Here is a 16,560-nt window from a genome sequence, read left to right as displayed (position 1 = left end):
GGTTGGTTAATACCCTAATTTAGGTTGCATTCGTATGGGTCTGTTTCCTTTTCTCTGTGTGGTGGATCTGATCATCATTTGTCTTTCCCTGTCCAGATGTTTGCATATTTGCACAGCAATGGAATATCCAATATAATAGATTAAATTCACTTGAACAGCAATTAATATGTTGCTTTCTGTTATACTTGAGGCTATGTCACACTGTGTTCCCTGCAGTCATGGCAGCACCATTTGTCCAAAACATGGTGAACCAGGCGTTTTGGGGTGTTTTTCAATCAGGATTCAAGTTTTCTTACAGTCATGATTGGATTCCTGTCATATGTGGTGTATTCCTAGATATGTATTTTTGTGTTACAGTCGTGGCAGAGTTGAGGACCCAAACACAGAGAGGTAGGTGAAACCAGGCAGTAGTGAGTGCAGGGTGGACTGAACAAAACAGTTCATTACCAAAAACAAAACAAAAAACAATAGCAAGAGTACTGGGGTAAGATCGAAATGCAAAACTCAACAAAGTCCTGATAAGAATCAAAACTCAAAGCAACAAAAGAATCACTTAAGAAACAACACTCACCACTACAAGAATCAATGACTGAACAGGTGTACGTGACCACAACATTGATCGGACAAAGACTGAAAGAAAGCAGGGAACTAAATACAAAAAAGTGACGAGATGATGAACACCTGGACAAGACACTCGTGGCTGAGGGAGCTGATCGGTAGACACAAGGGACTGGGCTGGCGAAAACACGTGGACACAAACACTTAATGAGACAGAAAAGACATGGGGAACAAAGGGACACAGGAAAAACATGGTCAAACTAAAACCAATCAAAACCACATCAGCAGATCCTCAAATCACGACATGTGTATGCCTTTTGGTCATTGTCTGTCAGGCGCGAGATCCCTTAGTTTCCCCAACAGGGTTAATCAAGTATCCATCTCTCCAATCCAGCTCATAGGTGCACTCCACGGTTTGATGCTAGTACCTCTCTTCGCGGCCTGTCATTTTCTGATGGAATCCAGAGATGAATGAAGCTCCCCCGCTTGCCCCATAGTTGGTATCAGCGCGGATCAAACACACTGTATTGCCTCTCTATAAATTATTAATAATGTTAATTTTCCATCGACAGTTAATTCACAAATCCATTTCTCCTGCCAAATCAATACATCATACACACTGTCTGCTGCATTGGGAGAAAATGCTCTCGCTCTCTGTCTCTCTCACACACACACACACACACACACACACAGACACACACAAACACACACACGAAGCAGAAATTCCATTTATCATCAGCTTTCTCCACTGAACAAGGCTGTTTTGTTCACGAGGAGCCACGTGAGCATGACCTGTCTCACTGAAAAGGATGATTTGTATGTGGGAGGCAATGTTGTAGTAAACAAGCATGTTTTCATTTCAAGGGCATGACCTTTTAGTGTCTATATAACCTCAGACCATGTCGACTCCGTTGATTGCTTTCATATTAGTATTTGCAGCTTCGGTGTTGCTGTGATGTGGTTGCCTGTATATTTGTTCAAAGGCTGTATCATTCGGTTAGCCACATCCTTCAAAACTCATAGCAGACAAAATGTTATCTGTGAAGATTTGGTGGTGGAGCTACAGATGCAAATGCATGAAGCCAGGCAGCTATATAGGGGGGGAATTCCAATTAAAGTTCGTGTTAAAGTGAAAAATAGGCCAAAAGCACTCGATACAGATTGAACCCCGCCCCAACCCCCCGCCCCCCAATAATAATGATAAGACAATACAGGTTAAATATATGAAGAAAAAAAAACTAATAAAAATAAAAATAATAATAAGGCTGCTGGAGCACAAAGCACACAGCGGTAAGACAGGCTCCAAATAATGATGGCCAGTCTGATGACCAATAGAAGTCTGAGTTGACATGAACAAACTAAGTAAGCAATGAGGGCAAGAGCTGATTGGAAGACATGTGACAGATCGAGACACAGATGAAACTACGACACTAAAGACCAGACACTCGGGAGTGACACGAAAAGAAAGCACGAGGCAATGGGTAGTCCAACTAGATTTTATACCGCTTCAACAAGTGTTTTTCAGATTGTGTTTGGTGTTATCAGTGAAATCTAGAGCAAACTGGGGGGAAGGCCGATCAACAATTGTTTCAGTTTAGCTCATCTTGAAGGACTTGCACATTTACACCAGACCATCATCGTGTTTCATCTCACTGCCAACAAATGTGAAATGACAGTTAGTTGGAGAGATGCTAGTCTTGTTGCTACATGATCATTGTCAAAGTGTCCTTGAGCAAGGCACATTCCTCACCCCTGCCAGCTCAAGAGGCGTAGCACCACTTGCACGGCCCTTATACACTGACATCTCTCCTTGCATGCCTGCATGTGTGTGACATGTTTCTTTGTACGTTTTGCAAGGAAAAATACACAACAGACGGTGTGTTAAATTTGCCTTGATGGATTGTAATGAGAAAATAAAAACAAAATGAATGGTTACCATTGTGATTTTGATGTTTCTTGCCAGGTATGAGAGCACGTCGAGCGACGAGTCCAGTGGAGAGGACAAGGAAAAAATGGATGTCAAAGGAGAGGGGGACAGCTCAGAGGCAGAGGAAAAACACAAGGAGCCTACTTCAGCAGAAAAGCCTAAGGAGGGAGCAGATGCGCATGGGGAAGATGCTGAAATCTTGCATGCTGAAGAAGGTGCGGTAGCTGCACAGAAAGAGAGCAGCAAACATCTGCTGGATCCAGACACTAGCCAGGAGCTTCTGGGGCTAGAGGATGAAGGGTGAGAGATATATTTAGCTGACATATTGTATGGCGCACTTGAAATATTTTTGCATTCTTTCAAACTAATTATCGATAAACTCTTGCATGGTTGTTTATCCTGGCATCAAAAAAGATATATATACAATGTGTCTTGCCAAATTACCACTGTTACCAATTAGCATTGTGACCTTTTTCATGGATATGATGGTGTCAAGTGAGACACTTACATGTATAAAAAACTACAATAATACCTGTATATAGTATACAATACACACTTTTCTTCAAATTCCACATACCAGAGAGATAAAGTATTATTATTATTTAAGCATCTACAGTGTTCCGGGTTCCTTATTGTTAGTGTTTATTGAACGTTTGAGGCCTAGGATGATGGTTGTGTGGCAGTCACCAATGGACTGGATGCATGCAGTGACAAGGTCTGAACAAAGACCGGCCTGGTCGTGAATTCCAAAAATGCAGACTCAGATCAGTGGCGATACAAAAAAACACGAAAGACCAACAGAATACAAAGAGAAATTGCTGGCGACAAAGAGCCAGGAAAACCAAATGAGAAGAAAAAGCACTTGCAAACGGAAAAGTTGTGAACTGAAAATCCACAAAACGACATGTTTGCAACGGCCTTCTTCCTTGGCGCGCACGACATCACTGATCATGCTGGTGGGTGATTGAGTAGGACTTCGAAGTGTTCGCGCCAACGTTGCAGCCGTTCCTCTCGGGAGGTTATCACAGAACTGTTCACTGTGCAGATTGTTTCGCTGACTCCAGCGGATTTCCTGCTCGACTTCTTTACCAACTGATACAGCTTGTGGGTATCACCCACAGCGGCGGCCCTCTCAGTTTCTTCGTCAAAGTCGCACCAATAGGCATTTCGATTTGCCCGAATCGCCCAAGTGGCAAGTCGCCGTAGTTCGCGGAAGTTGGCTGCTCCCGTTACTCGCGCAAGCCTGGATCGTTCTGCAAGAGCCAGAGTGTTTGCAGTGATCCAGTCGCGGTTGTGGCGTTTGGTGGAAATGAGGTGTACGCGTGCAGCTGCAACGATGGTAGATTTGAGTTCCCGCCACTCCTGCTCCGGCTCATTGGAAGCCGGTTGTAGTTGAGCGAAGCGGTTTTGGACCTCCACTTGAAAATTCTTCCCTCCCTCCAGCTTCACTTTCGCGACATCAATCCGCGTGGTGCGTTTTGGAGGGCAGTCACAAGTCACAACTTTAGAGGACATTTGCACCTTCAACAGCACCAGTTCTGAGCTTTTGATTATTCCCATTACAAAAACCCGCATTAAGGCAATTTGAATGAATGAGGTTATTTTTCCTCCGTATGGCGTCCCGGTAGCTGAAATAAATGGAAAGTTGCAGCTCCTACACCTCTTGTGTTTTCCACCAGAAATATATCATGAGCTGCCAAGCATACAGTCCATTGCATGATAGTCCTGAACACTGTAAAAGTGTGAGCCCGATGGTGTTGGAAATGAAAAGCTACAGCGATAGGATATATGATGGAAAATAAGTAGAACATAGTGAAAACCATTTTACATGCGCATCGCTACTATAGTTTGCATACTGTATGCCATGAGTGTTAGTCTACCGACCATATACATGTACTGTATGTGTGTGTGTGTTTCTACTGCTTTTATGTTTCATTTCTCTTTGTTTCAGAGTTAATCAGTCGACTTTGTAAAATGCGTCTTGGAAATGCATTATATATTCCTACACATTTCATGATATTCAAGTTTAGTTCCTGAATGTTTATAATGAAGCCGTTTCCTGGTGGTTCATTTCAGGGAAAAAGTTGACAAGCATTTTATAGATGCCTGCCTCTATGTTAAGGATCGCATGGAGGAGGTAACGTCTCCAGATAAAGAAATGGTAAGCATTTGAAATTACTGAAAATGCAGTGGTTCATTTTTTTATATGAATTGCCTTTATTAGTGTCTCTCTTCAAAATGATAGCCAATATTTTCTGCCCAAAAAGTCCGTAGTCGTTTTGCTTTTCTCAAACCAAGCTTATTTTCCTTCTCTCACAAACAGCCACGTGGAATGGAAATGCATGCCATGACTCCCCCACTGAATATTTATCTTGCTGGGAACAATATGTCTTGTCATGTCTTGTCCTGTATTCTTTTTTTGCAAATGTAATTTAAAAAAAAAACACACAAAAAAAAAATGTAGTTTGAAGACAAAGCTTCAGGCTCTTTGAAAAGAATAATGTGTAGGAATGTGATTCACTCAGCAGGTTAATAACCAGTTGCTCAGTGTCAACGGAAAATTATATAAAGCCAACACTATTCATCGGCTCATATACGGTAGCTAATGCTGTTTTTAAATCTATATTCCTGTATATTCTCTCACATTTCTCTCCAGCGTCAAGTTTTAGTGGTCCTGTACCAGGAATGGTTCAAAGTTTCCAGTCAGAAAACTTCGGAGGCCGACACCGTCCGATTATACCTGCGCCAAGTGGGATTGACCACACCGACTCTCCTGCCATATGTTGTAAACCTGACCGACGGCAACGGGAATATGGCGCTCCACTACAGTGTCTCGCATTCAAACTTCCCCGTGGTCAAACTGCTGCTTGATACTGGTGAGCTGCGAGTCACGACACGGATATGTTTAGTCGAAGGCATTTTAGGCTACCATTTGAACCCCTCATCTTTGCCACCTGTCACTACATCTATCTCTTCTTTTCATCTGTTTCTGTTCAGGACTTTGTGAAACGGACAACGTGAACAAGGCAGGCTATACGCCAGTGATGCTGGCTGCATTGACAGCTGCTGAGAGTCCCGACGATTTAGAGGTCGCGCAACAACTGCTGAAACTCGGTGATGTTAACGCGCGCTCCAGACAGGTGAGGAATTCCATGTACCAAAGCAAGGTGAAATATTGTTTCGTGGTGAATCACGTTATTGCATGGAGTGATTTGCTTTTAACATTCGAACTTTTGAACTTTTTCTCTTTACGAGAGCAGGGAACATCGCAGACTATCACCACTCAGTCACAGAGCCTGTGTAAACAAATAGTCATTCACGTTCACAGTGGTTTCAGATTTTTACGGGATCTGACTTAACCGACCAGCTAGTTCAGTGCTCTGCTGCGTTCAATTCTATGATATTTTTTCCCACTGTAACAGAAGATCATATTGAAAACATGACCATTTCCAGACACCGACACAGACACAAATATTAAGCTTACTTTTATGATCTGTCCCTTTCATCCACAATCCCCTACGTGAGGCTCCACTCTGCACCATGACTTTCTTCTTCCGTCCTCTTTCTTTCTTTTTTCTTTTTCTTTTTTGCTCTCCTGAATACCGGGAACCTCAAGGTTTAATTTAAAATTCACTCTTCGTCTAGATGGGTCAGACAGCTCTGATGCTAGCCGTGAGCCATGGCCGTCTTGCCATGGTGAGGTTGCTGCTCAATTGTGGCGCAGATGTAAATGCTCAGGATTATGAGGGATCCACGGCCTTGATGTGTGCCAGCGAGCACGGCCACACTCACATTGCTGGCCTCCTGCTGGAGACAGGTCACTGTGACACCAGCCTCACAGATAAGGTATTGTAGCATTGGCTTTATATCACTATAGGAAATAAAAACTGATATATTATCAGCCAGATAGTAAATATCAGGCTCCCCACAAAGTATATCTTGTTTTTACCTTGTGAGATTCAAAAGCTCTGCACTACATCTTCAAAACGACCGGTGATGTAGGCGAACCCAATTTTTATCATCGTCATTGTATATTATGTTCAGGGATTAACATTTTGTTTACTGTTCTGTTACATTCATTCTATCATAACTACAGACAAGGGTCATGTGCACAATAATAGAGAATGCAAAAGACATTTTGCAAACAAAATCAGTTGGCAATCAATCTAGTATACATTGTCCACCACATACTGTATGTTCACATGAACTATTTTCACCATCGTCTTTGAAAAATAAAGCATGCAGAAGAAAACTCAATAATCCAAAATTGTTCAGGATTATTAAAATAATAAAAATAAATGTATTTTTTTTAAATATTAGTAGCCTGTTACTGGGCAGTGAACCATATTGGGTCACTTCAACTCAAAATGTACAGCACACGCAGATATGGCCTATCACCATGGGAACCCATCCCGCAGTCTATCAGCACGGAAATTGAAGTCATAAAATATAATGAACTGCAAGGTATCACTATACAAATAGTATAAAAATATACATGTATACAATATACCATAAAAATAGTGTTTCACCTTTACAGAACGATGAGAAACCTATTCTAAAAAGTTATTTGATATCGATAAATGTCAAATAAGATTGTCTTGGCTCGTCGAATAACGAGAGAGCTAATAGGAGAGCCTCACTTAGCACACTACCGCCACCATCAGGATCAGAACGTTCAATGCAGGTATTAAACAAATACCCCGCTCTTTGATCCTTGTCAATGTTTGCTCCAGAATGGACAGACCGCGAAGCAGGTGGCAGAAGGATCTTCCCACCCAGATGTTGTTGACCTCATCAAGGCCCACGACCAAGCAAAGTGTGGCCACTGAGCTAAAGTGACGTGTCCTCCAAACCGGCTCCCGATGTTACCATCACAGAGCTGTGAATGCTGAAAAAAAAAAGATGCACCTAAATGAACCCCCCCCCCCTCCTCCGCAACCCCTGCTCTGTACATCAGTGCATTTTTTTCCATTGAAGCTGCGGGAGCTCACAAGCAAACTTCAGAGACAGATTGTTCATATTTGCTTGCACATCGCAGTCAACACGTTGCCTGAGGTTCTCATAGATATGCTTCATCAACTTCCCGGTGGACACCACAATAGTCGACTTGATTAAAAGAGGTCACGTGACAGCGAAAAGGATTTTTACATCCTGGGGAATAAAATGAAAATTTGACGAGCGACATGTAGATGGAAAGAGACTAACTGCTGCCTCTTTATAATAATCTGCAAGCGTAACACAGAGCACAGAATCTACCTTTGGAATATACAGTATATATAGTACAATATGTAGGATATACCCTGACAATTCAGTAGATATATACATATATTTTTTATCTCCATTGACATATTTTTGAAAGGCAGAGGTAAGCCATTATTCAAAGCATATATGTCGCAATATTCAGAACCCAAGTGTGTACAAACACAGATTGTGTATTTTCTACTATGTTTCAATTTTTATTTTTTGGATATTGTTTTGTAAATACTCAGATCAATGTCCAGACCTTTAGCTGAAGTATTAGTACACATTTTTTTTAAAAAGTAATAATATCATTGTTTCCCATAACCCAGCTGATATTTTACATGCATTCAGTGTCTTACCGGTATTTTATAACACTAATTAAATGTGTGTGAGTGTGTGTGCGTGTGTGTGTGTGTGTGTGTGTGTGCGTGTGTGTGTGAATTTTTCAAGAAACACTGATGCGATATAAGTATCCCGATCAGAAAAGAATGAAACAGAATAAAATACATTTGATAACCAATACATGTCTCTAATTTCAAAAGTTAAAAAGTCATTCCTTTTTCTTTTTTTTTTCAAAGAGATTGTATGCATGCCACACAGATGTTTGTTTTGTTGGCTGTCAACAGCAAAAAAAAAAAAAACAACAACAACAACAAACTAATCCCCAGTAGAAAAACAAATCCTTATTTCTGTTAGGCTCCTTGTGTTTCATATGCGACATGCACAATGAATGTCTTGACTGGTCAATGCATTCATACATATTGATAATAAGAATAATATAGCAATTACAACTATTGGGACAAACTTCCAGTATATATCGCAGAGAAAAGTCATGATACAGCTGTATCAACTGCATTTGATCTGTTGTTGCAAAACTTGATGAAATGTGTACAGTACATGACATGGATAACATAGAAGACTTTTAACCCCGAGGTTATAAAGAATGTCAAGAATATGAAATTATGAATGAAGCTGAAGTTGAGTCCTATCATGTCATGTCCGACTGAATTGTTGATGTGAGATGCTTCTCTGAACTTATTTTGGTCATTCAACAAGGCAGTATTGCTTCACTTTGTCCAGGTAGGGGTCTCATGAGACATTTCCACTTGTGACCTCTGCAAAAAAGAAACAACAAATGTGTTTTTATCTGAACAAACCTGACTGACATTTCACAAAACAACGCCACAGAGCTACATCAGAAACGGTGCGTTAATGTTATTCCTCTCATTCACTGCATTGTAAAAAAAAAAAAAGTGTGCTCATACGAAAAAGCATTTGTGGGCTCGTAAAGAATTATTCAAGAGTGCAAGTGTGTTCAGAATTCAAAACATATACTGTGAATACCTAAACTCAGCAACACAAATGATTTTCACAAGTGGCAATTACACAATAAGATGAACTGCGAATGATGTGAAACACTCGCCAGGAAATTGTCTCATTTGAGATTTTATTTCAGTAATTGATTGCGTATCAATGCACAAATGGACGGCCTCGCCACCGCTCATCTTTCAAAGGACAGTTACCGTACATACTGTATGTGTCGTGAGAAGAATTTGGATCTTATGTGCCAATTGTCCATTTGAAAATCTCATGTGTATGTTTGATCCAGTGTGACACACTACAATGATAAGAAGGTTATGCTGCCAAAGACTTGACATCAAATACAATTCACATGGGGTTAAATATGTATTTTTATTTGTTCTTGTAATGCCAGCCAAACACATGTATATACGGCATTGTGGAAACTATATAACCTCTATTGTCAAACAATACATTCAATAAATAATGTAACATATTTATTTGAAATGCTATATATTTTGTACCACATACATATAGTATTATATATCTAGATATATATATATGTATGCATGGACAGATTATTCCAGTGAGTGAATTTTGACTTTGAGCAGTAGTAAAATGATCTTTGGAGTGATGGGTGGTGTCGTATTGGTTACTCTTTAATGTGTCCTTCCACGTTACCAATACACCGTTACACCTATGATTACAAAAACATATTGAACATACCATACTATGAACAATTCTGAATATGACAGAGTCGAACATATGAAGCTATACCTCTGTGTATTATCGCAATGATCTTACATGTTGGAAAGCTGAAAACTATTTCACAATAAATAAAAATTTGAAAAAAACCTTACCTTCTTTTGTCCTGTTTCATTTATAACAGAATGTAATGGTTTTAATCCATGACTATAATGTCTTTAAACTTCCCGCCTCTCTGACCCCTTAATTACTAATGTCACAAAAAAATTACATATCACATATAAAGAATGCACAGTAATTAGTATCAATACAGCAAATAGCTAGAATTATGGTTAAGGAAGGCACGTTATTTTCCTGCTTTTTAGTTTGTATTAACACAACACAGGCCAACAGAGGAATGTTCAATTGATTAATTTTGTTTGAATTTGTGGGTCAAGAGTGAATGACAAAAACGTGTTTTTTAATGAATGAAAAGCGGCCCGGTATCCAGTGGTTAGCACGCCGGCTTCACAGTGCACAGGTACCGGGTTCGATTCCAGCTCTGGCCTCCCTGTGTGGAGTTTGCATGTTCTCCCCGGGCCTGCGTGGGTTTTCTCCGGGTGCTCCGGTTTCCTCCCACATTCCAAAAACATGCGTGGCAGGCTGATTGAACACTCTAAATTGTCCCTTAGTGCGAGTGTGAGTGCGGATGGTTGTTCGTCTCTGTGTGCCCTGTGATTGGCTGGCAACCGATTCAGGGTGTCCCCCGCCTACTGCCCGGAGACAGCTGGGGTAGGCTCCAGCACCCCCCGCGGCCCTAGTGAGGATCAAGCGGTTCGGAAGATGAATGTATGAATGAATGAATGAAAACAAACTACCAGCAGATGGCAGCCTTATAACGTCATAGGTACAGCTCAGCGATGAAGTTGGGCCACACTACCAAGAACCGTTCATAGAGTCAAGTTATGCATGCATACATACTCGTATAAAGTTGACTTCAAAGTGTTAGGCTGTCAGCTCTGAGTATAAAATGCTGCACAGACAATAAATGTATATACAAGAGGTGGTATTGGCCCTGTTAATCACAACACTGACACATTAGAAACAAACACCCATTCATAATCATATTCACACCACCTGGCAAACTTCAGTAAATAGAGGCTGCTGTACATAAAAAATGTATTTCACCGAGCACGTTTAAAAAATGCAAGGCAGCTTTATTGAGCACGTTAATATAGTTATTTTATTATTTTTATTTTATTAATTTCAATTATTGAAATGCAACATTCACAGGTAAAATAATTAAAGACATTTAAAAGCAAAGTCGAGAAGAAAAAACACACATACAGTGCAAGAACATGATTTTAGAAAAAAAAATCTAAAAGACCATCATTGATATCGGGGGAAAAAAAGCATAGTTTCCAAGAGGAATTTAAAAGTGTTTACACTTGAGGCTAACTTCAGTTCTGTTGGGATCTTATTTTATTTGCTTACAGCATAACACCGACATGCTTATGCATCAGGTTTGCTTTGACCTCTTGTCACCACTAATTGAACGAAGTCTGCTGACCTCAGAACCCTCCTGGATTTATATTCCATGAGCATTTCTTTCATGTATTTATAAACCATTCAGTGATTTTTATACCGTCCATCAATCCATTAACTGAAGTGCTTATCCTGAAGAGGGTCACCGGGGTGCTGGAGCTTCGGGCGAAAGGCAAACCACGCCTTGAACTGGTCGATAATCTGTCACAGGATAAATATACAAAACGAACATTCGCCGACATCTACACCGTCACTGAGTCGGAACAGATGCCAGACCGTCCGCACATAAGTCAGGCGAGGGCACCACTACACCATCAGCAACTGACTTATATACCAAAAGCATAATATCAAAATCAATTTTACAGCTACCTGGGAGCCAGTGCAAAGTCTCTAGTACTGGGGTAATATGTTCTTATCTCTTTTTTCTGGTCAGAATCCAAGCTGCAGCGTTCTGAATGATGCTCTTTTGAAGGAGTCCAGTAAAAAGACCGTTAAAATAAAGTTGTTATGGGCATGTCCCACCGGCAGGAGGCCACAGGGTCGACCCAGAACACACTAGAGAGACTATGTCTCCCGGCTAGCTTGGGAACGCCTTGGGGTACTCCCGGAGTAGTTGGAAATGGCTGGGGAGAAGTCTGGGCTTCCCTGCTCAAGCTGCTGTACCCGTGACCCAACCCCGGATAACTGATAGAACATGGATGGATAATTGTAATCCGTTCATGTAATTGATTTCTACAATGATTCAGAAGGATTGCCACACCTGTTGTCAGATGAATGAAATCCGATGAAATAGTGTGATGACTCAATGTCACATCATGGTGTAGATGTTTAATCCAGTGCTTTATTTCGTGTGCTTTACTGCTAAAGAGGAAATTTCACTTTTTGTAATGATTTTATTGCAATTATTTGCATGTAAATGCAAATCACAAACGGAACTGAAAGCTGATATGTTGTGAAGGCACGAACAAGGTGTTATCAATCTGAGCTCGAGTGTCAGAAAATTACACCTTGTTCATTTTGTACAAGTGCAACCTTGCATGATCATATGAATGTTCAACGGTAATATAAATGTAAAACGTAATTACTCTTTAATCTGGAGTTTACCCCGCTATTCACCCAAAGTCAACTGGTACAGGCTCCCGCTCACACCTGATAAGCAAAAGCAGTACAGAAAAAATGAAAACTAGCAACAACAAAAAAGAGCAGAGAATATTAAATGCATGAATCCATCAAGCAAAGTCACAAGTGCTCATAATCTGAATTGCAGATGTCAACCCTGTGTTTCTCCATTTGACAGCATCAAAATTATGAGCCATCCTTATTAGAGTGGAGACTTTTTGGTAATTATCTGCTGATGGCACTTGGCTTATCAAGTGCCTTTCAGTGCATATTGTCACACACACACACACACACACACACACACACACACACACACACACACACACACACACACACACACACACACACACCATGCCAGAGTACACATTGAGACCAAACCAACAGGAAACAGACACACAACACAACACTCACAAACACACAACGTTATCTATAAATACTGTACAGACAAACATACAAGAAGACACAGCAACAACGTGTAAACAACAGTAAAATGCGGGTGCCAGATATTATGCACCCAGATGCACATATACACAGACAGACAGACAACTGCGCACGCCTGCCACTCTGTCTGATTCTGTGGCTAATCTGTGCAATTTATTCTCCGGGAGATAATGGAAGTGTCATCCATGAAGAAGAGAGAGGGGAGGGGAAAACAAAAGAGTGACAGAGAGGCAGTCATGTGTTAATTGTGTCTTAATACACAGAATGACTTTATTGCAGAAACATTTATGAGGCTACGACAGGCATAATAACTGCCTCACCTCAGATGAGCAAAAAAGTGATCAAGCAATGAGTGCCACAAAAGAATAAAATGGATGCAGCATATACTGAGTGAGAGAGCCATTCATTGGTGACGATGTAAAAGAAAAGGTGAAGGCAGCCTGAATGTTCAGAAAACCTTTTTAAGATCAGAGAAAAGCAAAACAGACACCTTTTTTTTTGGTATTTATTCATCTATTCGCCTTCTTCCTCTTACCTGGGGTCACGTTGGATGGGCGGCAGAAAAGCCAAAACATCCCTCTCCTTGGCCACTTTGGGCAGCTCTTCCGCGGGGATACTCAGCTGTTGTTAGGCCAACCAGGAGACAATGAGTGCAGCATGTCCAAGCCTTCCCAGGGGTTTCTTCCCGGTGTGAATCTCATTAGGGAGACAGCCAGAAGGCACCTGGAGAGAGCTTTTGAACTTTTTCTGAATGAGTACCACCCATCCATCCGTTAGCTGAGCTGCTTATCCTCACAAGGGTCGCGGGCATGCTGGAGCATATGCCAGCCATCTTCGGGCAGTAGGCGGGGGAACACCCTGAACCAGTTGCCAGTCATAGACATAGATGAACAACCATTCATGCTCAAAACCACATCTAAAGACAATTTAGTGTTCCATTAACCCGTCAAGTGTGTTTTTGGAATGTGGGAGGAAATCTGGAGTACCCGTTAAAAGTCTACGCAGGCACAGGGAGAGCATGAAACTCCACACACAGAAGCCAGAATCGAACCCTGCACTTCTGCACTGTGAGGCGGACGTGCTAAATAGTTGAGTACTGTGCTGCGCTGAATTGAATACCATTGCCTCATATTTGAAGGTGCTCATTCACATCCCAGATGCTTTACACTTGCCTCTGAACAGCTCCAGTAACAGTCGATAATCATCACTTGAAGGAGCCAACAGAACATATTGTATTGGCAAAAAGCAGAAACATAAGGTTGAGCGTGCCAGCCCGAGCCCATCAATGCCCTGACTGCATAATTTTTATTTTTCCCCATAAAGGTCATGAACGGAATCACTGACAAACGGAAGCCTTGGCGCATTGCAAGTCTCACTGGAAATAAATCTGACTTTCTGCCAGCAATGCGGACCAAACCTTGACACTGGTCGGGCAGGGCCCAAACTGTGTATCAGTTGTTGTGGTGCCCCATACCTCTACAGCACCGATAACAAGACTCCCCAAGGGGAACGGTCTGCCCTTTCAAAAATAAATAAATACGAGTTGGGCGAACACCTACCAGTTGATGCTGTTTTTACTCGTGCCGACAAGGCACTGACAGCATCCATCCAACTGCAGATCGCTAAAGATACTTTCCAATACATCCCCTCGCATAATCTCCAAAACTTCACTGACGGGCCCACAAAAGAAGGCACAACCGATGATGGTGGGGCAGGTTTGGTAGCCATACGCAATGCCGAAGTGGTTCATGAATGGTTGGCTCCAATGGACCATGACAGCAGTTCCTTTCACTCAGAGAGAGCTGCCCAAACCGAGCACTACATCTCCATGCAGCTTGTAATGCAGGCCTGGCCAAAGTACAGGTCATGCTGTAGCATGACAGTGGATGCTCATGTGACATGACATTTTTTTTTTTTTTAATTTGTCTAGTGCTGTAAAATAGTCACAGTTGTAGTTAAAACAAACAAAAAAATAAAGAGATGGTAGTTTCTGTGCCATCTAAAACTTTATAGCCTTCTGAGTTACGGTAAATGCATAACTGACATGAAACCTTGTTCAATTCTTGATCCGCTGGTAGGAAGATAAATTGTGAAGTTTATATTAATAATAATATATAATTTTATTAATAATTTTATTAATAAAATTATTATTAATTTATTAATAATAATTTTATTTGTAAGTGATTTTCATCATACTCAAAGACACTTTACAAGAGCTTAAAACACAGGATAAAATGTACACTTAAAGACAAGCATACATGATTTTCAAAAAACACATTTCGATGAACAAAAAAAAACTAAAATGGGTAAAAGAGATGAAAAGGCATTGCGGAACAGGTGAGTTTTAAGAGATGATTTGAAGGATTGGAGGTCAGTACAGTTGCAGACGTGTTTACCTGTATTTGTTGGTTTAACAGTGACAAATGAAGTGAGATGTCATAATTGTGGCTTTTACCTTCAAGTTGTACACTTGCATCTTACCATTCTTAGTTTTTATCTAATCTTATAACGTAATAATCTTGGCATCTACCTCGAGGCTACTTGTTTCATGAGGTGGTCTTGCATCATCGCACCAAAAACTTTTATTTCAGAATCAAAAGGCACACTGATTCGAAAATTCAGATTTTCAAACATAAACAGGCTGACTTGACAAGTCATAATCAAATGGAATCTCATGAATACTGAGTCAAAGACATTTGACTCTTGTTACCTTTCTCTCTTAGCCGTGTGTCAGTATTGTCAGCTCGGAACGATAATTCAGGAGAGAGACATGAAAAGTAAGGGCAAGTCTGGCGGGCTGCCCACAAGGCGAGCACAAGGTTTCTTTAAATAGCCATCCGGGAGGCCACACTCCATTTCTCCATCTTAAAGTGGTCATCTTACTATCCAACATTGAAGCAGCGACATCAGCAATCAACATCGCGACACAGGGCTCAATCTCTATTCAGACAGAGGTCAGCGTTCGCCCCGCTAACTTTGGCTACAAAAGCAACATTCAGCCGACTGCTTTCCGAGATGCGGAGCTCCGTTTCTCGTCGTAAGAAGCAAATTCTGCCACGTCAACCTCTGTGGCCAAATGCCGACTGCTGCCACAACAGCGCAAGAGCAATGTTAACCAGTTAGCTATGGGGGTTGGCTGCCTGCGTATGGAGTCTAAAAAAAAATGAATTGCTAAAAGTTTGAAGACTATGAGCACCATAATTCATGTGCATAAGCACCTCCCTACTATTGTCCATCTCAATCTTGAATCGTATAAAAACTATTGGCACAACATTTATTGAGCTTTTCTTCATTGGAGCTCACAGCTAATGTCAATAAAATCCAAAATGAGCTTGCGCTTTTATATTTTCAAAGGTTAAAATGGTCATGATTAGAGATGTGAATACAAATTTTGAGGACGATTGTTCACCGTTGTCAGACACTAGCTGATAACAGAATGAGACAAAGAAAGGCAGGAAACAATATTACAATGCTTGCCTCCTTCCTTCAATGACATAGTTAGGTTCATATGTGGAAAAAGCAGCCCCCGTCCATGAATAATGGGCATCATGAAAGATGTGCTGAATGGAGTCATAAAAAACGCATTCAACCACTATTTCAGGGGAATGAATTTTTGTGCTGACATTTTTATATTACATTACATAAGTACCAAAGCTCAGCCCAATAAACGGTCCCTTTAAACCTGTTCTTTACAAAATTCATTTTGTCCTCGATTTGATTTTGGATTTTTTTTCTTGACTTTGACT

At 40.9% G+C, this 16,560-nt stretch overlaps 1 protein-coding gene across 1 annotated transcript; it reads left to right on the top strand.

Annotated features, from left to right (window-relative positions):
* Positions 1–243: 243 nt before the first annotated feature.
* Positions 244–9,725, top strand: LOC127605703 (KN motif and ankyrin repeat domain-containing protein 1-like). The gene is made up of 7 exons (XM_052073478.1): positions 244–390; positions 2,522–2,785; positions 4,562–4,646; positions 5,142–5,361; positions 5,483–5,625; positions 6,131–6,331; positions 7,219–9,725. The coding sequence occupies exons 1-7, from the start codon at positions 320–322 to the stop codon at positions 7,312–7,314; spliced, it is 1,080 nt and encodes a 359-aa protein (XP_051929438.1). The 5' UTR covers positions 244–319; the 3' UTR covers positions 7,315–9,725.
* The last annotated feature ends 6,835 nt before the right edge of the window (positions 9,726–16,560 follow it).

Source organism: Hippocampus zosterae, chromosome 8, assembly GCF_025434085.1.
Source record: "Hippocampus zosterae strain Florida chromosome 8, ASM2543408v3, whole genome shotgun sequence".
Classification (NCBI taxonomy): domain Eukaryota; kingdom Metazoa; phylum Chordata; class Actinopteri; order Syngnathiformes; family Syngnathidae; genus Hippocampus; species Hippocampus zosterae.
This window is presented reverse-complemented; position numbering and strand designations above follow the sequence as displayed.

What these genes read in the sequence shown, in the direction of transcription:
- LOC127605703 (XM_052073478.1), top strand. Translation starts at nt 320, where the DNA reads ATGTGGTGTATTCCTAGATATGTATTTTTGTGTTACAGTCGTGGCAGA. An exon ending in CAAACTGCTGCTTGATACTG is followed by an intron (nt 5,362 to 5,482) that starts GTGAGCTGCGAG and finishes GTTTCTGTTCAG; the next exon opens with GACTTTGTGAAACGGACAAC. An exon ending in TTAACGCGCGCTCCAGACAG is followed by an intron (nt 5,626 to 6,130) that starts GTGAGGAATTCC and finishes CTCTTCGTCTAG; the next exon opens with ATGGGTCAGACAGCTCTGAT.